A 23,917-nucleotide genomic window follows, 5' to 3' on the forward strand; every position below is an offset into this window, starting at 1 on the left:
TATATATATATATATATATATATATATATATATATATATATATATATATATATATATATATATATATATATATATAACCAGTTTCAAGCTTCGTCACACCACAGAGATCGAAAATGGCGGGTGCTGGTGGCGGAAAGGTCTCCTTCAAAGTGACCCTCACCTCGGACCCTAAGCTCCCTTTCAAAGTGTTCGTAATCTTAAACCCTCGATCTTTCGTTCTTAGGGGTTTTTTCCCTGTTCAGACTTAAGATCCAGTCTTACGGCCTTTCAATTTCTTTGACTCTCAGGTTTAGTGTTCCAGAGGCTGCGCCCTTCACCGCTGTCCTTAAATTTGCCGCTGAAGAATTTAAGGTGCCCCCGCAAACCAGCGCCATCATCACCAATGGTAATTGATTGCCACCGTATTGATTTGTTCCTTGAATTTGATTCGATTGTGATTGGATTCTGCATGCGTGAAATGTCTTTTGTATTTAACAATTTGGGATCGGAATTCGCCGATTCGGGTAGTTCTAGAAACTAGAATTGGTATTGAGTTTCTGGCGCCCACAATAGCACGAAGCGTAAAGGCTTCTGAGAGAAACGAGTATCAGTAATTGGATATGCGGTGATTGGGTCAGTATTTATGATTATTATTATCGTTTATGAGTTCAATTGTGAGCCTAGAGATTCAGCCTCTGTTGGGAGATATATGCCTTAACCTGTTGTGCTAGGCTTTGCCTGGCAGATAGGTTAGTATTAGTTTTAGAGCGCAATTTCTTATTCATCTTACCAAGAAAGTAATTACGCCCTTTCTTTTTGATGAAAAGTTGGGGTTTTCCCCACCAGAAACGTAAATTGTTCTTGAATCGTTCCACATTACTTCATTGATCGAGTGGTGTCAATCTGTATCCAAACCATATAACTGTAGCTTATTTGAATTTTATTGCTCTGAAGATTCGAGTGTTAAAAGATCGTCAACAGTACTTAAATATGAGAAAAGTCAAATGTCATCGTACAAACTGCTGCACGTTTGGAAATGTATGGTTATGTTTGGTGTTAGCTGAACTTTCCTACATTGTTCTTCATATTTTTTATCCTGTCATGAGATGTGCTAGTGATTCTTTTTTCTTTTTTTTTTTTTTGTATTTTAGGTCAGAGAGATTCCTGTTCATTAGTTTTTATTGTACCAGTACTAATATGGAAGCTAAAGTACTTAGGCTTTTCTTCCCAGATAAAGAAAAATCAACACCTTTGAACTTGCAAATAGTTGAGCTTATTTGCAACTGCTGAGTGCTTGAGCTAGCTATTTAGCTGCCTCATGATTTCACTGATATCTTTCGGAAGAAGGGTCGGAGGTTGTGCTTTAGGATTTGTAAACTATGAGATGTGGACCGTGGTTGTAGGTGTTAGTGTGAGATCACACATCGGTTGGAGAGGGAAATAAAACATTTCTTATAAGGGTGTGAAAACCTCTCCCTAACATATGCGTTTTAAAACTGTGAGATTGATGACGATGCATAACGGGTCGAAACGGACAATATCTGCTAGCGGTGAGGTTGGGTTATTACAGTTAGATACTCTTTTCACGATTCTTTTTATTGGGAAAATATCTAAGAATCTGATACAAGCACAACATTTCCTGCGTAGAGTCTTTTTGTATACGCCATGATGGTCTCACTGCACATATGCTTTTAGATGCACTGATATTATAGTTTTCATTTCAGCAGCCTCTCATTTTAGGCGTTAACATGTATCGTATGCCTTACAGATGGCGTTGGAATCAACCCTCAGCAAAGTGCTGGTAAGCTGAACCATGGCTCTATTCTTAAGCTCTACAATTTATTGTTCTTTCTTCTGTTATGATTATTGTTCTTGTTATTTAAGTTTTCTAACCATAGAAGCATATGCTGAACTGCTTTACGTAGGAAAAAAGAAAAACGGTTGATATATGGATGAAGTAGATACTGTGAGATTCCACATCGATTGGAAAGGGGGACGAAACACTATTTATAAGGGTGTGGAAACCTCTTCCCAGCAGAGACACCACCCTTGCCTGAAAGCTAAAATATAGCAATTGATGTTTTCTTCTTTAACGCCCATTGTGAATGTTAAGAACCTTACCTTTGAAACTCGAAATCAGAATGTTTTTTTCTCTTATTCTTCCCGGATGTAACGGGTGCTTCCTCAAAGCATGAGATACATTTTGTGTGTGTTCTAAATTTTAACATATTCGTCAATATTGCTATAAACTTTTACATATTCTTACTGCCAAACAGCCTACAATTGTGGCCATGATATTCCATTTGAAGCTGAAATTTATGGTTGATGTGCTTTTTGCAGGCAACGTCTTCCTCAAGCACGGCTCTGAACTACGCCTGATTCCTCGTGATAGAGTCGGAGCTACTGGCTGGATCTATGAGAATGTAAACTACAAATACTCGCCTTAGTCAACTGGCTTCATACTTTTTTTTATCACATTACTGCAATTGATGAGATGAGAACCATTGTCTGCTTATCCTTTCGGTTTCACTAGAATCAATAAAACATAAAAAGTGTTTCATCCAATTGTTAGGATCAGAACAAAGAATTGCTAATTAATCAAAGGTCCTCCTGATCCCTCCGTCTACAATCCCTTATGAAACTTGATAGTATACTGCTTCTACGAAGAGCTCTTTGATGCTACATCTTTTTATACTGAGAAAGTGAACGGTATGGAGACTCCTTAGTTGGATATCGATTTTATTTTTCTTATTGTGAAAGTTAATCATGTTCGTTTTTGTTTAGTTATTTACTTAACACTCTTTTAACTCAAAATTAGAGCGTAAAAGTTCTAATAATATTTTTAAATTAAAAAAATATTAAAAAAGACCCTATCTTTTCGAGATAAATAATTAATATTTTGTTTTAAAAATATTTTCAAACTTATTTTTTATTAATTTAGTCGAGAAGGAAAGCTTGAATGATCAATGTCTGGACTGGAGAGCTTGAATTGAAGCCGAAGTTGAAGAAGCAAGTGCAGAAAGCCATAAGAAACTCGCCTTTTGCAATAACAAACTCTGTTTCCTCTTCCCTGCCGATTTCAGACATTCTTACCATTGGCAACAGAGCTCGAAATGCTCTGCTCCATCAAAACCCACCTTGCGCCCCTTGTCCATGCTACACCACCGTCATATTCTTGTACACTACAAGAAACTTCGATAATCGTACAGTTCGAGCTCCTATGCAGATACCAAATTTAGCCCACAGTAACATAGCTGAAGCTAACCCCACATTTCTCATCAAGACGTACGAACATGCCTGCAGAAGGATAGTATAATTCCCACGTTTTTGTTCCTCATGTTTACGAACTGCATAGCGAAGGAATTGCGCCACTGCGCGCAAGTTAGAGCTTTCAGGCGAGGCAATTCCCTTCATGCTTATTTGAGAAAACTTGGGTGTTTGAACGATGTGTTTATTGCGAACAATTTGATTTCCATGTACGCGGAGTTTTCGAATTTACGAGATGCAGAGAAGGTGTTTGATGAAATGTCTGACAGAAATATTGTTACTTGGACCACCCTGGTTTCTGCATTTACTGATTGTGGAAGACCTTATGAGGCACTTCGAGTGTATGATGATATGCCGAAATCTGAGACGGCCAATGGGTACATGTATTCCGCGGTTTTGAAGGCATGTGGGCTTGTGGGTGATTTGGATCGGGGTAAGTTAATTCAAGAAGGAATATATGGGGGTAAGTTGCAGGGTGATACTATTTTGATGAATTCTCTCATGGATATGTATGTGAAATGTGGAAGCTTGAGTGATGCGGTGAAGGTTTTTCACAATATTTCACGTGCGACCACAACTACTTGGAATATCATTATTTCTGGGTATAGTAAGGCCGGTTTGATGGTGGAGGCTGAAAAACTTTTTCATTGTATGCCACAGCCAAATGTTGTATCTTGGAACAGCATGATTGCTGGCTTTGCAGACAATGGGAGTCAGCGGGCATTGGAATTTGTGTCCTTGATGCACAGAAAGGGAATTAAGCTTGATGATTTCACATTTCCATGTGCTTTAAAGATCAGTGCGCTTCATGGGTTATTAGTCATCGGGAAACAAATTCATTCCTATGTCACCAAATTGGGGTATGGATCTAGTTGTTTTACACTGTCTGCTCTGATTGATATGTATTCAAATTGCAATGGCCTGACCGAAGCAGTCAAGTTGTTTGACCAACACTCTTCCTTCAACACTTCCATTTCTGAGAACCTGGCACTGTGGAACTCGATGCTCTCAGGATATGTTATCAACAACTGTGACCAAGCTGCTTTGAATCTGATTTCATACATCCATTGCTCGGGTACGATAATGGACTCTTACACCTTTGGTGGTGCTTTAAAGGTTTGCATCAACTTATTAAGTCCAAGGGTTGGTTTTCAAGTACATGGTCTGATTGTCACTTGTGGTTATGAATTGGATTATGTTGTTGGAAGCATTCTTGTGGATCTCTATGCAAAACTAGGACGCATCGACGATGCATTAGCACTGTTCCATAGGCTTCCAAGGAAAGATATCATAGCCTGGTCCGGTTTGATCCTGGGGTGTGCTCAAATGGGATTGAACTGGTTAGCTTTCTCAATGTTCAAAGATATGCTCGAGTTGGCTCATGAAATAGATCATTTTGTCATTTCAACCACTCTGAAAGTCTGCTCCAATTTAGCATCTCTTAGAAGTGGAAAGCAGGTCCATGCATTCTGTGTCAAAAGTGGGTATGAAATGGAGGGGTTCACAATAACTTCCCTTCTTGATATGTATTCAAAATGCGGTGAAATTGAGGATGCATTAACATTGTTTGATTGTATACAAGAAAAAGACATAGTAACTTGGACTGGGATCATTGTAGGATGTGGACAAAATGGAAGGGCGGCAGAAGCTGTCAGGTTTTTTCATGAGATGATTCAATCAGGGCTAAATCCAAATGAAATCACCCTTCTAGGGGTGCTTTCTGCATGTCGATATGCTGGTTTGATCGAAGAGGCACGAAACATATTTAATTCCATGAAATCTGTATATGGACTAGAACCTCATTTAGAGCATTATTGCTGCATGGTTGATCTTCTTGCTCTAGCTGGGCTACCTGAAGAAGCTGAAAAATTGATAGCAAATATGCCGTTTGAGCCAGATCAGACCACATGGCGCACTTTGCTAGGGGCGTGTGGAACTCGTAACGATACCAAGCTTATTAACAGTGTTGCTAATGGCCTTCTTGAAGCTACACCAGATGACCCTTCAACATACGTGTCACTTTCAAATGCTTATGCATCGCTGGGGATGTGGCATAACCTAAGCAAAGCGAGGGAGGCTGCCAAAAAGGTGGGAGTCAAAAGAGCTGGGTTAAGCTGGATTGAGGTTGCGAGTTGAAAGAAAAAAATACTCCTTTGCTGACTGCATGGCAGGAAAATATCCATTTTTAAACCTCTCTTGGAATGAGAGTCATCCCATGCAATTGGTAAAGTGAACAGACACATGAAAAGGAGAGGCCGCTCTTGCTACCAAAGTTCAAAGAGACTCTACCTTTATGTCTATGGTACGGTAATCACTTCGTTTTTTCACTTCTAACTCTGCACTCAACCCGATGTTTCCTGCTATATCTACTTTGATTCTGAAATTTGGGGCAAGTCGATTAATAAGATGTGAGTTTATATTATTGGGTTTTAACTTGAATTGTCATTCTCCACGAATTTTGTTACGGTTCCCAATGTTTGTAAAAGTTGATATCGATCATGTTCATCGACTGTTTTTGTTATTATAGTTCAACATGTTACTGGGTCCTTTTCTAGTCATTTCAATCCATTCATTCTACAGAATAAAGGGAGTAAAAGATATTCAGGCATCATTCTGCTTCGTTAATTATCAAGCTGATGTATAATCAATGGTCTTTTCATCTCTGTTTAAGGACCTGGCCTGCCTTCGCGGGAAGATAACTAGTGCATAACATAGAGGATGAATCCACTGTTAATTCAAGAAACTGTGAGGCAGACTTGCTGTTTTTTTTAACCAAAAAAAAAAGGCAATTCTAGGCAAATTTTCATGTTCTATGTTTCTTTTTCAACTTCTTATAGACTTGCAGGCGTAATACGTTGTTAGTTAACACAGTCGGTAAACTACTGTTTCCTGTCAAGTCTTTGATAGCTTCCTCCTAAACTGATAATCCTGTTGTTAATGGGCAGAGTGGAGGAGGAATATTCAGGCATAAAGTGATGATGGCTGAACAACTAATCATGACATCGGTCCCAGAGAGGAAAGACGGTAACTTCCCTACATTATTTTGGTTCTTTTCCTTACCCTTGAAATCCAGTTTTGGACGATCCTAATTCAAGCCATTAAGTCAAGCGGGACAGAACGGATTATTCCAAAACGAACAAAATGGTTTCTGGGCCCTGGCAAGATTCGAAGGGCTTACTGTACCCACAGTACTTCGTGAGTCTGCTAATTCTCTACCTTTTTTAAGATGCATGTGAATTTTTTGCTCTTGACCCATTTCTCTGAGTCATGAAGATCATTTTCTTGAAGTAATTTTTATGCTACTGAACATTTTCTAAAATATTTTGCTATGATAAGGTGAGACCAACCTGTAGGATGTCATGTTTCTGGCAGAACTGATGGTGGTAGATTGCTATCTGAAAAGAAAACATTCTTACGTTATGTTGCTTTCTTCTTGCAATCATATAACCCACTACCTAGCTTACTCGCCAGTCCTTTATACGCCGTGCGCTTCAGCTCTACCTTTTTCAGGCCCGGCGTGAGGTTTCTGCTACCCTTTATTTTTTTAATGTTACCAATGACTGGAAATAAATTATAAGGATGGCCCAAAAAAGCTATCCAAATTTGGCGCCAAATGAGACCTGCTTCTTTACTAGGGGCTCTTTTACCCTGGTTTGGTTTTGTAAAAAGCTCGAGTTCTTAACCTTTCTCCGAAGAAAAATGGGGTCTTAAGTTCTTAACCAAGTCAATGCTTGGCTTGTAAACTTCAATATCAAACACCTAGAGATTTCCAAAAGTTTGGCGGGTACGAGCAGTATGGGTTAAATTAATTAGCATATCTAGGATGTGAGGTTAATCCCATACCAAGCACATGGCCTATACTATTGTAATATAGATGCACCCATTTCAAGATGGCAGCCGTCAACAGCCATGGAGAAATTGAAGGTTTCCAGCTTGAAAGTTGGGTTTTTTCTTTTTGTTATCAAGAAGAAAAGAATGTTATGGATGAATGAAATTACCGTCAATGGTAGATTAAAAATGTGAGATCTCTCACGGGTTGGAGAGGAGAACAAAACATTTTTTAATAAAGGTGTAGAAATCTCTCCCTAATAGATGCGTTTTGAAATCGTGAAGCTGACGGTAATACGTAACAAGCTAAAGTGGACAATATCTGTTAACGTTGGATTTGAATTGTTATAAATAGTATCAGAGTTAGATACTAGGCGGTGTGTCAGTAAGGCGCTGGCCCCTAAGGAGGGTAGATTGTGAGATCCCACATCGGTTGGAGAGGGAGCAAAGCATTCCTTAACAAGGATATGAAAACTTCTCCTTAGTAGACGTGTTTTAAAATTGTGAGACTGATAATGATACATAACGAATTAAAGCAGATAATATATATAAGCAGTAAGCAGTAAGCTGATTTGTTCTATTATAAAAAGTAGAGAGGTCTTTCAATTGCCTTAAAAGACTTCACATTCACATCCCCTCCCTAAACTGCCGACGGTGTGCGCATTATTTCTGGGCAGGTTGCACCTAGGGACTAGGCTACATAGAAGTTCTTAGGTCAACTAATTTTTGTCATTAATATGTGTACCTACGAGATCATTTTTTAGATTTGATCTTGAGGAAATCTCTGAACATTTATTTACTGCTTCTTGGAAAAGTGGACTTCTAGGTAAATGCATAATTGTTTAAAATTATTGCCTGAAGTCATCAAGTTTATAGGGAATAATTATCTTCACTCTTGTCCTCTCTCTCCACTTCTAGCCATAGAAGTACAGCAAATGTCTCCATATTATACGTACAATTTGAATGTGCAATTAATGCCACCATCGGGTTATGTGGAGATATCTCATCTCCAAGACACCGTCGATTCCCACCCAACACACCACCAAATGCCAATTTACAAGAAACACAATTCAAAGCCATTAAATTCAATATCATTCCAAAGGCAATCAGACAAACTCTTGCCCAACAGAAGCCACTAATGGCAGCTAGAAGTTAAAACCCTCCATAAATGACAACAAAACAGGGCAATATTGCCTTGGGACTGAACACGTATAACTCATCCAAATTGGAATACATGCCTGCTGCTCCGGCCAATGAGTCATAATCCTCCATAGTGCCTTCTGAACTTTTCTTCACCCTACCAGCTATTACTCGGCAAACCAGCATTGCCCTTTTGTCATTGCCGTCCGATGATATTCCGGCACTGTCATGAGCCTTTCCACTTGTTGCTGTTGTTAGAATCCCCTTTCCAGCGTCCCCTCCAGTGGCCTCTGCCGCCACCTTGAACCCATTCTTGATAATGCTACAGACATTGCATTGTGGTATTGAACTGCAGAGGTTGGAGGAGCCATTAAGGCCCAATGAGCAGGCCAAGGTGGTGCAGTGGAACCTTAAGAGTTCGTTGCCATCTGCTATGCATCGTGGATGCTTCTTTGAAAGCTTTATGGCTTTGGCTTTAATGGAGTCTCTGTATTCCTCGAATTTCGAGATGGTCTTTGCAGTGTTCTGGACTTTGAGAATCCTTTCAATTTTGCAAATTGGGGCTTGCTTTTTTAGCCAGCTCGACTGGAATATGATTTCCACTATGTTCTTGCTTGTGTCTTCAGGACCAAGTTCAGATACTGAAAAATTTTGCAATAAGAAAATAAGCTTAGATCTTATGAACTGAAGTTAATGAATGCATTAAAGTTGCAGAGAAAGGAGGTATCAAAATCTTAAGTACCTGCATGTCTAACACTCTGGTGAAGCTCTAAAGTTTCAGCTTTCATGAAAATCTCCCCACATTCAGGACAAGGGAAAATAGTTGCTCTAAGAGAAGGATCTCTAGTTATCCCAAGAACAGGGTCAATCACCATTTTACATTCATAACAGCCATAGAATCTCCTGAATGGCATTCCCCTGAAAGAGGCACCATTGGAGGAATTGGAAGAAGATGATGCAGATAACGATGAAGTTGTGGCCGATAGAACACCATTTTGTTCGTTCAAAGGAGGAGCTTTCGTGGATCTACTTTTACTTAAGGACTCATTGTTTTTAGAACCCATTGAAGAACCCAATGCCCTTTTCTTGTGAGCATCCGGTGATGCTGCTACTTCAAGCCTGTGTGTTACCTTAGTGTTGCTACAAAGTGAACCCGAACACCTCATTTTCTTACAGTTCTTGCTACTCTCTTCTGTTGCTTGCTCCGTTTGTTTCTCTTTGCGTGGCAATTGATTCTGTTGTTGTTGTTGAGGCTGCAGGTACTTACAGCTGAATATGCCTCTAACAACTGCCCAAGACGGCGGCTTCTCTGCCTTCTGCGCCTTTGGTTTCTGGTTTTCATGGCTCTGTCTGGTAAGCTTTCTCTGTGTTTTGGGTTTAGCCATGGCAGATGCCATTTTCTTACACTGAAAATGTGAAAAAAGTTGAGAAGTATTTCAAGGCAAACGAAATGGGGTTTGCTTTATCTCAAAAGATGGAACTTCTTGAGCACAAGAAGTTGAAGATGAAGCTTTGATAATAGGAGGTTAGGGACTATGGATATGGGGAGTTGTGGGAGTTTTGGATATGTGAATTTTTATTCATTCGCCATAAAGGTATCAATTTTGACTCGTAAATTGATTGCTCTGAAGACAATATCAGTATTTTATTGTTGTTGTAGGAATCTTTTTCAATATGTGGCATTGGTTTTGTTGTCCCAAGGGCCCCCATGCTTAGTTTTTTAGTGGAAAACTCCATTCAGTTTGCCTGTAAATTACTAAAAGATATGTATGCCTTTTTTCTCTAAATTCCAATTCTTTTTCTGCCTTTCGTTTTGGGATTTATCATCTTCCTTGCTCATTGACAAAACTTCTGCAATACCCCACTGCCATGATTAGGAACATCAATTCACTTCTGCATACCCAACATGCTTAAACCCAACTTAAACCCAATTTCCTTATTTCGCTATTCAAATACAAACTACATTCATTACGGATTCTGAAGTGTGATGGGTGTAAGATCCTATACTGATTGGAGAGTGGCTACTAGAAGCATTTTAAAACCTCGAGAGATATTCCGAAAGGGCAAGCTCAAAGAGGTCAAGATCTACTAGTGGTGGACTTGGGTGGTTACAAATGGTATTAGAGCCAGACACCGAGTGGTGTGCCAGCAAAGACATTGGGCACTCAAAAAGGGTGGATTGTGAGATTCTACATTGGTTGGAGAAGGGAACAAAATATTGGTATCAAAGCCAGACACTGAGCGGTGTGCCAACGAAGACACTGGGCCCCCAAAGGGGGTAGATTGTGATATTCCACATTGGTTGGATAAGGGAACGAAACATTTTAGAAGATATTATCTACCATTTTAGGAGAATTCTAAAAGGGCAAGCTCAAATAGGATAATATATACCAGTGGTGGGATTAGGTTGTTACAAATGTCACAATCTCTTTCTAAGTAAATTCCGAAAGGAAAGCCTAAAGAGTACAATAATATCTGCTAGTAGTGGATTTAAGCTGTTACATTGGATCACAATTTTTATATGTTGAAATTGGCGAGGTTCCTTTTAGATATATATATATATATATATATATATATATATATATATATATATATATACACACGAGACAAACAAATAATCATGTGAGGGGTGTTTTTTTGGGGGTTAACCAAAGTGCCACTAAAATTAAGGTACACACACTAATTAGTCCATAATGAAGGGTGCTTTGCTTAAAAGCTGCTGCTGATGGTGGTGGTGGTGTTGATTCCCTTTGCCTCAAAATCACCACTGCACCATTTCTTATGGAATAAAGCTGTCTGCTCTTCTTCTTTACATTTTTTTTCAATAAAAATCATTCCCTTCTTTTCCACTCATTCAAACTTCATTAACCCTAATCCTTATTTGAATTTTGAATACATTGCTTACCCTTTCTCTCTCAAACAAACATCTTTTTGTTTCTTAAAGTCATAAACACTTTATTTATTAATAAGTTACTGTATATAAAACTGTCTGGTGGTGTGAGATCTTACATCGATTAGCGACAGACTTGGGTTGTTATAAATAATATTCGAGCAAGACATTGGGTGTAACGGCCTAAGTCCACCCCTAGCAGATATTGTCCTCTCTAAGCTTTTCTTTTCAGACTTCCCCTCAAGACTTTAAAACTCGTTTGTTAGGAAAAAGTGTTTACACTCTTATAAAAGGTGTTTCGTTCTCATCCCCAACCAATGTGGGATTGTGGGATCTCGCATTGGGCGATGTATTAACAGAACGTTGGGCCCCCAAGGTTGGTGAATTATGAGATCTCACATCAATTGTAGAGGGAAACGAAACATTTCTTATAAGGGTGTGAAAGATTAATGACAATATATAACATGTTTAAGCAGACAATATCTATTAATTTTGTATCTAATAAGAGACACTATACAGTTTTTTAAACTCACAAACTTAACAAACACAAAATTCTCAATCTAGACTTGGTATACATAATGAGTTAATAAGAAAGAGCCCACACCTACTCATGATATCTAGTTTCTTAGCATAGTTACTCGAGATTTCAAACTTTATTTAAGATGTTTTAGACACAAAATAAAAAATTTAGAAACTAAGCTTATAATTTAACCTTAACTTGAAGGCGATTCTCGAACATTTAAACATATACACTATTATTGAGTATGAGGTTTACATAGTTATAAGCAACCGTTGGGTTGTTATTTCTTTGAAATTGGGTAACCTATTGTTTGAAGGATGTAAATGCAATTCAAAACTTAAGAGTTGAAAAAGGGAAAAAAAGAAAGAATTAGTTACCTCTTTTGAACACAACCTGTGAAGTACTTCTTGGGAAACTACCGTCAAATTGGCGTACGGACAAATATATATAAATTTTGGATTCAAATCAAAGGGAACAAACTTAAGCCTACTTGTACAAATTCTTTTATTTTTTACTGTGTCCCGAATCTCATTTTATAAATGCAAAATTGTCCGAAGAGAAGAAGAAGAAATTACGCTTAAAGGACGACTTTGATATCGGTTCTTTCTCGCTCATTGGTTGGAGAGGAGAACGAAACCCCCTTTGTAAGGATATGAAAACCTTTCTCTAACATATACGTAATGGGGAAGCCCATAAGAGAAATCCCAAAAACCTTGAAGAGAAGATCGGAAGGGAAAACCTAAAGAGGATAGTATCTAGATGAATACCGATTTTGTTGTGTAACTCTGAAAGACACGTTTTAAAGCCTTGAGGGGAAGCCGGAAAGGGAAATCTCAAAGAGAACCAATCGTTGGAGTTTTCTTTTCTTAAACCAAAACAAAGTCTTGATCGAGCAGTCGTCTCTTGTAGTTACAGCAAGCAAAAGTGCTTCTTGGGGTAGAAGTGCTTAGTCGAAATCTTGATTAAGTAGTCGTTTTTCGTAGTTACGTAATTCTCTTATTTACCAATTAGATTTACAACATCTTTTATTTCGAGTACGAATAAGAACTAAGTTAGTACTGACTATTTGACGCTAAAATTTATTAAAATTCAAAATTGGTTTAAAAAAATGATATATCTAAAATTGAGTTAGAAAAAGGGGTAAACTTTACCAACTTTCAAAAAAGTGTTGCCCTACATAAATTCAAAATCCTTGTGGTAAAAGCCCCACAAAGTAAGGTGAAGCTTCCATAGCCAAAAAGAGTTGAACTAATTTTGTCTATACTTTCATCATCATATTGCAACCCTAAACGTCTACACGAATCACTCATTCCTAATTTACAACCAAAGCATACGCACAATTTTGATTCATATGATGTGAGATCCCATATCGATTCAACAACAGAATGAAACATTTTTTATAAGAATGTGAAAATCTCTCTTTAGTAGATGTGTTTTAAAATCGTGAGATTGACAACGATACGTAACAGGCTAAAATGGACAATATATGCTAGCAGTAGACTTGAGCTATTACAAGTGGTATTAGAGTCAAACAGTAGGCAATATGCCAGCGAGGACATTGGGCCACCAAGAGAGATGAATTGTAAGATCCCACATCGGTTGGAGAGGGGAACGAAGAAGCTTGGGCTGTTACAAATAGTGTTAGAGTTAGGCGGTAGACGATGTGCCAGCAAGGTTGTTGTACTTTTAAGGGGGTGGATTGTGAGAACCCACGTTGGTGGGAGAGGGGAACAACCCAATTGAACCGAGCTAAGAAAAATTGGGCTCGTTGGCATGGTGAGGCCGAGGCTAGAGATGGGCCGAATTCAAAATAGCCCATTTAAGAGAAGCCCAAGTCTATTCCAAATCACTGATGGGCTCTACTATATTAGTCCAGAAAACGATAGGCCCAATAAGAAAGCCCACTACAATTCAATGCAATTTCAAAAACGCTCCGACAGGGGACGGGTTGAAACAAGGCGATCCTTTTCAAAATTCTCCTTCCCTCGCACCCCACACACACACACACAGTACGGCAACAATGGAGGCTTCCACTGATCTCGCATCTGTAGCTCACCTAAGGCTCTGGATCGAGATGATTCCAAACCAGAGTGTCTGGAATTAGAGCATTTCCTTCATCTTTCTCCTCTTTTCCCTTGTTATTTTCTCTATTCTTCATCCCGAAATGCTGTTCGGAGTCGACTATGGACAGGGAGGCTAACCTTCCGGTCCCGTCCGAACTTGCGAAGAAAGTGAGCCGTCAGACCATCCCGGAAACTACGTCGTCGTCTTCATCCTCATTTTCTTCCTCATCACCGCCGGACTTCCTTCGACATGTTCAAGCTGCCTTCAAGCGCCATCGACCACTTGGTAACCATTTCTGTGTTTAATAATTACTCGATTTGTTCGAATATTTGATGATTTGGGCTGGTGTTTATGCGCTTTTTTAGTTTGGAGCTAGTATTAGAAGAATTTATTCTTGTACTACTGTATCTTCGCCTCAGTTAGGAGGGAAATGAGCTGTTCACCAACTAATGTAGGAAACTTGAAAAAGGGTGGTGTTTAATTTTCTATGTTCACATTTTAGCTTCAATCTCACGGATTTTAAATTCCAGAATCGGGAATTTTTTCGCGACTATGAGTTCTTAGGAAACTATGGTTTCTCAGAGATATTAGATAAAGAATTCGTTCTAGTTTTTGGTCTCTGGAGTTTCCTTCGGAAGGAATTATACCAGGAATACCATGTTTCCTTTAGACTCAAGGTTATGTATTAAATACCCCGGAAGAAATATGATTCTGCTAAGATCTCAGGCAATGGTTTTAATTTTATGGTTGTTCTTCGATCCTAAGAATTGTCTGACAATCATAAGAAGTTTCAGGTGTGACGCAGACAAATAGTATAAGACCCAGGCGTTTGTTAGTTCCCCAAAGAGAGGTGTCAAGGAACCCTCGTTCGCAGGCTGGGCTTGCAGAGAATGTCAAGGAGCCTGAAAATGAAGTTTCATTGAGTCAAAATCATGCAGTGAAGGATTTGATTGAACAGACGAAGAGCACAATGACTATTATTGGAGAAACTCCAGATGAATCAGTAACACCGCCTTCTATTTCAGGCCTGATGACCAAAAGCTTTGATGGAAGTTTCGCACCTGATGCCCACAGAGATGAACTTGTACATGGTGCTGGTTGTCAATCAAGGAATGTGTCGTCCGCTTTAAATGCAGGATCCCAGCATGTTGATGGCCAAAAAATGGTTCGGTTTTCTGTTAACAGCAACAAGACATCTCAGGGTAAATACCAGTGTCTTGTATTTTCCTGTTACGATATCCTATCCTCACTTCAATGGTTTTCCACAAGCACTTGTGAAATTTTTAACTTTTTCAAATTAGGCTCTAACATTGTTTAAGTTTACGGTTTTGTGCCAAGTTTTGCAATGCATATATCATTCTATTTTCACTTGTAGGGGCCCATGATCTAATGGCCTGTGGAGTGGAAAACTTATCATCTCATATGGGTTCACTTGCATTGACAGAGATGGATTGGATAGCCGGCAATCAAGGAGAAGCTTCTACTGTAATAAATCATGATGAATCGAAGCACCGAAGTTTTTCTAACACAGAGTGTGAAATGAACATGAAGAACAATGGTGGGATTTCGATGCTGGCACAGAGAACACCAGCTATGGAAGATCAACTCAAGCGATTCGGAGACTTTTTGGCTCAACCAGTAAGTCAGCCTTCATTTGGACCATCTTATGCAACCACCACGTCAGTTCACTCGAGTTCAGTGCCTATGCTCAATTCAACGACCTATTGCTCTCATTTGCATCAACAAGGTGTTGGTAATATTGCTACCGAACCTTTGAGTGGCTTTAATGCAAATATTCAACATGAAGCTAAAAGAAATGTGATGCCAACATCAGGGTCTTCTCTAAAGGACATTAGTGGTGAGGACAAGAATGGTAAAGGCAATGATGACATACATGCTCTTAGCCGTATTGTCGATACTGAAAAAGTTATAAGGCAAAATGACATCTCTAATGAGCAAAGGGGAAAGTTAGCTAGAGAAAGTGATGTTCCAAAACATGCTTTGCAACATAATGATAAACCATATGAAGGCAAAGGTTTCATAGGGGATGCCATGGATACAAAATCAAAAGCCCAAGTACCCAAAAAATCAGTTTCTGATGTGAATTTGGATCCTTCTGGTTCAGAGAAACAAGAAAAAGTGGCAAGTGGGAAGAGCAATTCAACAATTCGTAAGAGGAATTATGATCCAGACTTGTTTTTTAAGGTTAATGGAAAGCTTTATCAAAGACTTGGCAAGATAGGCAGTGGAGGAAGCAGTGAGGTTCACAAAGTCATCTCATCAGATTGCACGATATATGCACTTAAGAAAATTAAACTTAAAGGTCGTGATTATGCCACTGCTTATGGGTTCTGTCAGGAAATTGTGTATTTAAATAAGTTGAAAGGGAAGAACAACATTATACAACTTGTGGATTATGAGGTATGTATCTATACTTTAATACCTTTTATGCACGTCTTTTTCTTTCATATTTTACATCTCTCTCATTTTCAGTGTGTGAATGCTGATCATCTTACTTTCCCAGCCGCTGCTCGGATTTCAAGCCATGAGTAGAACCGTAAAACGAATTTTTTTTTCCTTGTAGCTTTTAATTTAAACATATTTTTCCCCATTTGATAATATCTTCATTTTTAGTTTTATGCTTTTGAAAACTAGATGTGTTTACTAAAAATCTTTTCTTGCATAGTTTTTCACATTTCAGAAACGCTTTTGAAATCTAAGTTAAACTTGAAAAGAAGAACAGATTTTTGAAAACTATCATTTTTAGTTTTTAAAATATGACTAAGATTTTAAAAATAATTTTGTAAACTAGATTAGGAACAAAGATATTGTTATTAAACACTTAATTAAAAAAAAAAACTAGAAAACTAAAACTAAAATGTTTTCCAGTAGAATCTATGTTTGATCAATTTTTGTGTCTAAACCGTGGAATAGCCATCAGTCATTGATGTTTATTTGTGTCAGGATTAACTAAGAATCTGTCTCTTTTTAGGTAACGGATAGGACTTTACTTCAGGAAGTATTGAATGGCTCCACGAATAATAAAGATGCTAGGGTCAAAGATGACGGATATATATACATGGTGCTAGAGTATGGTGAAATTGATTTGGCTCACATGCTCTCACAGAAATGGAAGGAAATTGACTCGGATCAGATAATAGATGAAAATTGGCTTCGATTCTATTGGCAGGTGATCCCCTCTTCCAATTCAGAATCAAACTAAGCAATAATAATAAGTGCACTTTTATTAATGTTCACTTGACTATCTTTCCCCCGAAGTGTTTTTAGTCTCCAAAATATGGCTGAGCATTTAGTAACCATTCTTATTTCTAGCTAATGGTTTTAATTTGGCCGTTGATTTTCATTTTCTCATACATCACATCCATTAAAACACCAAAGTGCACCCCTTGTTTAGACACAATTGTATCACTATTATTATGGGAATTGGAGTAAATTCCTTCTTTAAAAAAAAACAATCTTGAAACTACAGAAGTTTCATATTTGATTAGTTATATATTTATGGTAAAAAAAAAAAAGGATTACCACACACACCCACAAGATTCCAAATCAGGAATCTGAGGTTCTGAAGCTTATTAATTTCGATTCATTGGGATGAAGCGCTTACCTTATGTTATAGCTGTAAAATTTTGTTTATTATGAAATTTGTTGCATATGCACTTTTTTGATTGGTCGTGTAGAACTGGATCCTTTCCTTAAGCTGTTTGGAACCTTGTGTGTTGGAGAAATTATGTACCGCCGCTGCGTGTGTTCTTTTTGCCGATTAACAAGTCTGCATAAGTTTCATTGAAAATGTTTGTATACATGGCAGCAAATTCTTCAAGCTGTAAACACAATACACGAGGAACGCATAGTTCACTCTGATTTGAAGCCAGCAAATTTTCTTCTTGTCAAAGGCTACTTAAAACTAATTGACTTTGGTATTGCAAAAGCCATAATGAGTGATACAACCAACATCCAAAGGGATTCACAGGTGAATATGATTTGACGCCCTTCCATGCTTTTGTTTTGCGTTCATATTATTAATCAGTCAAATAAGATACTGTTAATGCAAAATTATATTCTTGTTCTGGTTTTTGAACTTTTCCGTATCACAGGTGGGTACACTGAGTTACATGTCACCCGAGGCATTTATGTGCAATGAGAAAGATGCAAATGGAAACACCATCAAGTGTGGTCGACCATCTGATATTTGGTCCCTTGGCTGCATTCTTTATCAGATGGTTTATGGGAGGACCCCCTTCTCTGAGTATAAGACGTTCTGGGCTAAGTTCAAAGTTATTACAGACCCAAATCATGAGATTAAATATGAACCCGTTGGTAACCATTGGCTTCTTGATCTAATGAAGAAGTGCCTTGCATGGGACCGCAATGAGAGATGGAGAATTCCTCAGTTACTTCAACATCCTTTTCTCGTACCCCCAGTCTCCCCACACCTATCCTTACCTCAACACCAGAGTTCCAAACTTCTGCAACTCATTGCAGAAACTTGTGAAAATGACCAGGAAGCCTCATATCTATGTTCTCAGCTTCAACAACTGTTCATTAACTCCGTGCAGCCGGTGACATCTCTCTTAATAACTTCTAAAGACGATCAAAGCGAGCTATTTTCCCAAACGTCAAAGAACTTTTTTCTGCAACACAAAATCTAGCTACTCAAAGATGAGTGAAAATCCTAATTTTGTTCCTTGTTCAAGGAATGGTTTCGAGTTCTCTTCGGCCTGCACATTTTAGATTTGGGTAGCTAATGATTGATAGAATATGAGATTACTCCTTGGTAGATACTGGTTTTGCCTCTCCAGGTTCGGTGCATTAGAACATCTAGTTCCCTGTCGGAAGGGTGGATGATCAATTTAACACCTCTGTATTGTTTGCCATTAGTGTAGAATGTATATTGTTATAACTGTGTTCTTGGCTTTGACGATGTAAATTGGTTGTAGTTTTGTTCGGAGCTTGCCATTTAATCTTTCTTCTGAGATTCACACACAGAAACTGTGCATTTGAACATCTATTCGAAAATTGACATATTTGCATAGGTATCAGCGTGCATTGCATATAAACTATAAACTATGTATAATCATGCTTGTCCAAGGTGTGGTCTATAACCACATGGTAGATGTCCCAGTTTTACTTATCGAGGACGTGTTGTCCATGGTTGCATGTCTATTACAAATTTCTTTTACATACTTTCATTTTTGGTAAACTTTTTCCATTTCATGTTGGGTAAATATGAGGGTATATCATCGTTCACCAAAACTATGTCTACACTTATTATGGTTAAAATGTCTCAAAATGTACTATATAGGAATATGAATAGTTTTTACTTATGCTAATATTTATTTTTTTGCTTATAGTCATACAACGTTGCTTTCTCCAATTCTTCAAATCGTTTATAAATGTATTTCCTTGCTCACGTTTTTTAATCCTTTTCTTGCAATGGTCATTGAGGCCTGAGAATAGCCAACATTGTCTATGACGTCCGAATTTCTCATAGTTGACTTGTTCACATAGTTAGAACAAGTATCCATAGTTGGCTTCCTACCCTCATGAATTGGGTGTGATTTTTCTTTTTCACTCAATTGCTCAATGACTTTAGGAACCCCAAGTAAACTGCGGATGACTTTCAGAATTGAATTTGGAGAAATTGAGTTTTCATTTTCAGTCTGATCAACATTTTTGTATTTATAGATTTGATTTGATGCATTTTTGTATATAAATTTGAGTTAAAATTCGAACGAGTATATTTGTCTTATATTCATAGATGACTTAGAAATAAATGGAAGCAGTTGGATTCGTAAATGGTATTCATTCATTCATACTTGCGCAGTTATCCAATTTTATAAGAGATGAGCTTGTCTCGTATGGCGAATCCGAAAGAAATTTAAAATTACAGGTCGCTTTCACTGATTGGAGTCAGTGGACGATATACGTCTGCAGAGCTCGCAATTGTCACGGCCGCCGTCACGGCCACGGCGGAGCTTACACTACATTCAATATCGAAGAACCAGCGGTCTTCACGATCTACGACTTCAATGCATCTGTATGACGCCAATTTATCAACGCGTTCTTGACGATAAAACCCATATATTGTTTTATCCGCACCAACTCCAGAATCTCGCAACGGATGCTTTTTGAATGAGAAACAAGATGCTCATGTCATGTTCTTAACTAACCCACTTCGCTGTTTCAGCTGGCGAGGCTCCCGCTGCTTTCATTCCATCATAAGCTCTCCCTCTTTTAGGTCTCCGATCAATACAACTGCTTCAGCGCCCACCCCAGGTTTGTTTCTTGATTGTTTCGATATATCTAGAAGTAATTTTCCTGATATTTTTGGTTCATTATGTTGATTTGAGACGAATTTTACTTTGCTGAGGTTTGTCGATCTGTCTCATAAAGATTTATGATTCTTTTCTGAAAAGAAGTTGAATAGCCATGTGGGGTGAGGATTTAGAGGATTGAAATTGGTTTTCTTCTGGAAAACAGGGACTTCCAGTAAAGTTAGTGAAAAAGGGAGATTGTTCTCTCTATTTTCTGGTTTAGCAATGGAGGCTAGTTCAACCTGTGCGTTGGTTTTGAGTGGAAAAACAGAGGCTGAGAATGAAACTGCCAAATTGCTTAAGAGGAATGACACTTTGAAGCTCCCAGACGATATCGAAATTTCGGTTTCTTTGCACTCAGAAAGGGATAAATCTTTGAAGGAAAGTGGTTTTCAGATTGGTTCATATATGAATTCTCTTTCTACTGATACTTTTGGTAGATTCCTCATTTGGTGTTCACGGATTCCTTCAACTCAGGATGTAATTTCTCAGTAAGTGTATGAAGACTTTTTTTCGTTTTTTGCCACATTACTTTTTCGTTCATCGACGTGCAAGCTAACTATTAGTCTGCAACAGGAACTTCAGCGATCTCCCATTGGGAGCTGTATGTGTGGCTGATGTTCAGTTCAAGGGAAGAGGTGCGTGGTGCTAATAAGCGAGACTGGTAACATTGTTTGTTAGATATGGAATTCATCTTTCTAATGTAAATCATTATGTGGATTTAAATGAAGGTCGATCAAAGAATTTGTGGGAATCTCCCCCTGGTTGCCTAATGTTTTCCTTTACCATTCAAATGGAAGATGGCCGTATAGTTCCTCTACTACAGTATGTAATATCTCTAGCTATTACTGAGGCTGTAAAAGATATTTGCGACAAAAAGGTAACCCTTGTCGTGTTCTGGCTCATATTTTCAAATCTTATTCAAATCTTTGTTAAACCGTGGCAACTCTATTATAATCAGTCTCCTAGTTTAAAATTTTGATCAACAAGTGATGTTAATTTAATGGTGCCCTGATATGCTAAATTACCAGAACTTTAGAAGGGGCTAGAGAAAAACATATGGTCATGGAAGGAGGAAACAGTTTGTTGGAAAGAATCTGGAGGAACTTAAGGAATAGATAGGGTAGATAGGGTTTTAAGTCATGTTATGAGTATTATTTTGTAAATGGGGCTGCACTTGAGTTGAGATTAATACCTCTCATATTGCAGGGTTTACCTTACATTGATTTGAAAATAAAATGGCCAAATGATCTTTATGTGAATGGCCTGAAAGTTGGAGGCATTCTGTGCACATCAACATATAGATCAAAGAAGTTCAACGTTACTGCTGGTAATTGTGTTTGTTTTCTTCCATCCAGGCCGTTTTCCCTTTCCAAATTGAAACTTAGTCTCCATACCATACCTTACACCAATTTGAAAGGCCTAGCGTTGTTGTGATATATTTTAATTGCTTTATGTTCTTCCAGGTATAGGATTAAATGTAGACAATGATAAACCAACCACATGCTTGAATGAAGCTCTTGCGAATTTATCCAGTACGCCTTACAAGTTCAGAAGAGAGGATATCTTAGCATTCTTCTTTAACAAATTTGAAGGACTGTATGATATCTTCATAAATCAAGGTATTCATATGCCAATCTAATGTCTTTCACATGATAAGACATTGTCACATACATGCACGAATTTAGAGCTTCTCCTTCAATCCAACCTTAACAATGCTCTGGAGTTGATTGTAAGTCATGAAAATTTATAGTAGCAGCTAATACCATTTGCAAAAAGAATTTGAAATTGGCCATCTTTCTCTTCTTTTTCCCCCATAGCTGAACATGTTGGTGTGAACATCATTCTATCACTTCATGCTGTTCGATGCCTTACGGTTTTGTGCATGCTATGCATTTTGCTTCTACATATGGCATAAAGGATAGGTGAACTTCAGATGAATGAGTATCCGTGAAGGAAATCTTCCCAAGTTTTCTAGTTACATTTCCTTCAAATCTGTAAACATCATAGCTGTATGTAATATTTCCACTGGAAGGAGAGGGAGCGAGAGATAAGATATTGTTCGTTTAGGATGTAGATTTTTAATTGTGTTCTCTCGTGAAAAAGCTAGAATTTTGTAGCACGTCATGTTTATCAGTCTCAAGTTTGTTCTGCTTCAGTTTCAAAATTTCCCAGGTGACCTCATTCACTCTAAATCTGTGTAATGCCATTTTGTTTTCATCATTTCTGAATCATTAGGGTTTCAGGCTCTTGAGGAACTCTACTGTCAGACATGGTTGCACAGGTAACTCATGATGATTGATCTTTTTCTTTATATATATATTATCAACATGTGCTCTGTTCCAACATTCTCACGATTATACTTAGTTTGCATTGTCTATACATTTGTTGTCATGGGAACCAAAAACATCCTGGAAATGGACTATGTTGTTTGATCTTTTTAGCAGTTAATTTCTTTAAGCTAGTAATACTTGCTTATTTTTCTGAATCTCCATCTTTACGTAAGTCATACGTCACTAGTTTCAATTGTTTTGTTGTGTACATATACTTATGGCATTTACTGCTGTGCGAGTTATACCGACTAGTTCTTACAATTTTTTGTTACATCTTTGTACGTAGTGGGCAAAGAGTTATTGTACAGGAAAAGAAAGAAGATCAAGTAGTGGAAAATGTAGTCACTATTCAGGTACGTTATATCTGAATGATAGCTAATTCTTTGCCTTTTCTAGTGTAACAGCCCAAACCCACCGCTAGTCGATATTATCCGCTTTGACTCGTTATATATCGCCGTCAGTTTCACGATTTTTAAAACACGTCTGCTAAGGAGAGGTTTCCACACTCTTATTCCTTGTTTCATTTCCCTCTCTAACTGATGTGGGATCACATCTAGTTTCTACGCAAATGCTGCAGACTTAATCCCACTACTCTTTCTGGCTCTTCACTGTGGCTGTTTATATCTTTCCGGTTCAGAAGAAATGACCCTGTCTCCTGCAGCCAATTGTCATGTAGTTATTGCTGTTAGATAATCCTATTCCCGAAGGGCGGTCTTGTTCAAATATTCAATATCAATTTCTTGTCCAACTTTGTACTGGAGAGTGCTAAATGCACTATGTTCTATGATTTTCATGGTTTTAGAAACAGGAACTGCTTTCATGATCACAAGTTTGCTTGTTTCTTTATACAGGGGTTGACACCTACAGGATATTTGCTAGCTATTGGAGATGACAACCAAATGTGCGAGCTCCATCCCGATGGAAATAGGTTTAAGTATTTGAATGAATTCTTAATATTGATTTAGTTAATGGACTATGTTGAGCTTTAATTGACTATATGTAATGGGTCAAAGCGGACAATATCTTCTAGTGGTGGGTTTGGGCTGTTACAAATGGTATCAGAGTTAGACACCGGGCGGTGTGCCAGCGAGGACGTTGGGCCCCAAGGGGGTGGATTGTGAGATCCCACATCGATTTAAGAGAGGAACAAGTGCCAGTAAGGACGCTAGCCCTAAAGGGGAGTGGATTGTGAGATCCCACATCAATTGAAGAGGAGAATGAAACATTCTTTATAAGGGTGTGGAAACCTCTCCCTAGCTAGACGCGCTTTAAAACCTTGAGGGAAAGTTCAGAAGGAAAAGCCCAAAGAGAACAATATTTGCTAGCAGTATCTGATACAATGTGATACGTTAACAGCAAGAGTACAACATCTATGTCTATGGCATATCAATTGCTTTGTGAAACTAACTCCCAAGATCGAGAGAATTCATTGTATGCAGTTTGTCCCAAACTGGATTTTCAAACGACAAATAGGAACACTTAATAAGTCGTCTGCTTCAACCTTCCACCAAAAATCTGGTCACAACATTCTAAATTCCCCCCCCCAAATTTGAGTCAAATG

General features: G+C 38.2%; 5 protein-coding genes and 1 long non-coding RNA gene across 9 annotated transcripts in view; 5 read left to right on the forward strand and 1 right to left on the reverse strand.

Annotated features, from left to right (window-relative positions):
• Positions 1 to 87: 87 nt before the first annotated feature.
• On the forward strand, positions 88 to 2,578 carry LOC111487080 (ubiquitin-fold modifier 1-like). The gene is made up of 4 exons (XM_023134307.1): positions 88 to 187; positions 288 to 385; positions 1,748 to 1,780; positions 2,320 to 2,578. The coding sequence occupies exons 1-4, from the start codon at positions 114 to 116 to the stop codon at positions 2,424 to 2,426; spliced, it is 312 nt and encodes a 103-aa protein (XP_022990075.1). The 5' UTR covers positions 88 to 113; the 3' UTR covers positions 2,427 to 2,578.
• Positions 394 to 1,285, forward strand: LOC111487081. The gene is made up of 2 exons (XR_002718985.1): positions 394 to 1,017; positions 1,131 to 1,285. It is a non-coding gene; the product is annotated as an uncharacterized LOC111487081 (long non-coding RNA).
• Positions 2,579 to 2,925: 347 nt separating the features above from the next.
• Positions 2,926 to 9,557, forward strand: LOC111487078 (pentatricopeptide repeat-containing protein At4g08210). Of its 3 annotated transcripts, none has more exons than XR_002718983.1 (3): positions 2,926 to 5,548; positions 6,192 to 6,441; positions 9,474 to 9,557. XR_002718983.1 is itself a non-coding variant. In XM_023134305.1 (1 exon), exon 1 carries the CDS (start codon positions 3,316 to 3,318, stop codon positions 5,380 to 5,382), a length of 2,067 nt encoding a protein of 688 aa, XP_022990073.1. In that variant the 5' UTR covers positions 2,926 to 3,315; the 3' UTR covers positions 5,383 to 5,668. The 3 variants fall into 3 exon arrangements, 1 of the variants encoding a protein (XP_022990073.1); XR_002718984.1 differs by lacking the exon at positions 9,474 to 9,557 and adding an exon at positions 8,923 to 8,947; XM_023134305.1 differs by lacking the exons at positions 6,192 to 6,441; positions 9,474 to 9,557 and having other exon boundaries at positions 2,926 to 5,668.
• Positions 8,099 to 9,905, reverse strand: LOC111487079. The gene is made up of 2 exons (XM_023134306.1): positions 8,957 to 9,905; positions 8,099 to 8,855 (listed from the first exon to the last, which is right to left on the reverse strand). Exons 1-2 carry the CDS (start codon positions 9,609 to 9,611, stop codon positions 8,227 to 8,229), a joined length of 1,284 nt encoding a protein of 427 aa, XP_022990074.1. The 5' UTR covers positions 9,612 to 9,905; the 3' UTR covers positions 8,099 to 8,226.
• A 3,689-nt stretch (positions 9,906 to 13,594) lies between these two features.
• Positions 13,595 to 18,739, forward strand: LOC111487077 (probable serine/threonine-protein kinase mps1). Of its 2 annotated transcripts, none has more exons than XM_023134303.1 (6): positions 13,595 to 13,973; positions 14,483 to 14,890; positions 15,064 to 16,109; positions 16,681 to 16,878; positions 17,518 to 17,679; positions 17,804 to 18,739. In XM_023134303.1, the coding sequence occupies exons 1-6, from the start codon at positions 13,808 to 13,810 to the stop codon at positions 18,356 to 18,358; spliced, it is 2,535 nt and encodes an 844-aa protein (XP_022990071.1). In that variant the 5' UTR covers positions 13,595 to 13,807; the 3' UTR covers positions 18,359 to 18,739. The 2 variants fall into 2 exon arrangements, with proteins under 2 accessions (XP_022990071.1, XP_022990072.1); XM_023134304.1 differs by having other exon boundaries at positions 15,133 to 16,109.
• Positions 18,740 to 19,509: 770 nt separating this feature from the next.
• The window catches only part of LOC111487622 (biotin--protein ligase 2-like), a 7,232-nt gene continuing 2,824 nt past the window's right edge, over positions 19,510 to 23,917 (forward strand). The window contains exons 1-9 of the mRNA XM_023135089.1: positions 19,510 to 19,985; positions 20,190 to 20,514; positions 20,600 to 20,661; positions 20,755 to 20,903; positions 21,233 to 21,353; positions 21,490 to 21,645; positions 22,262 to 22,307; positions 22,643 to 22,709; positions 23,208 to 23,284. Coding sequence (XP_022990857.1) covers positions 19,865 to 19,985; positions 20,190 to 20,514; positions 20,600 to 20,661; positions 20,755 to 20,903; positions 21,233 to 21,353; positions 21,490 to 21,645; positions 22,262 to 22,307; positions 22,643 to 22,709; positions 23,208 to 23,284 — 1,124 coding nt within the window. The 5' untranslated portion in view covers positions 19,510 to 19,864. The remainder of the gene's footprint in view (positions 19,986 to 20,189; positions 20,515 to 20,599; positions 20,662 to 20,754; positions 20,904 to 21,232; positions 21,354 to 21,489; positions 21,646 to 22,261; positions 22,308 to 22,642; positions 22,710 to 23,207; positions 23,285 to 23,917) is intronic.

This window comes from Cucurbita maxima, unplaced genomic scaffold, assembly GCF_002738345.1.
Source record: "Cucurbita maxima cultivar Rimu unplaced genomic scaffold, Cmax_1.0 Cma_Scf00012, whole genome shotgun sequence".
Taxonomy (NCBI): domain Eukaryota; kingdom Viridiplantae; phylum Streptophyta; class Magnoliopsida; order Cucurbitales; family Cucurbitaceae; genus Cucurbita; species Cucurbita maxima.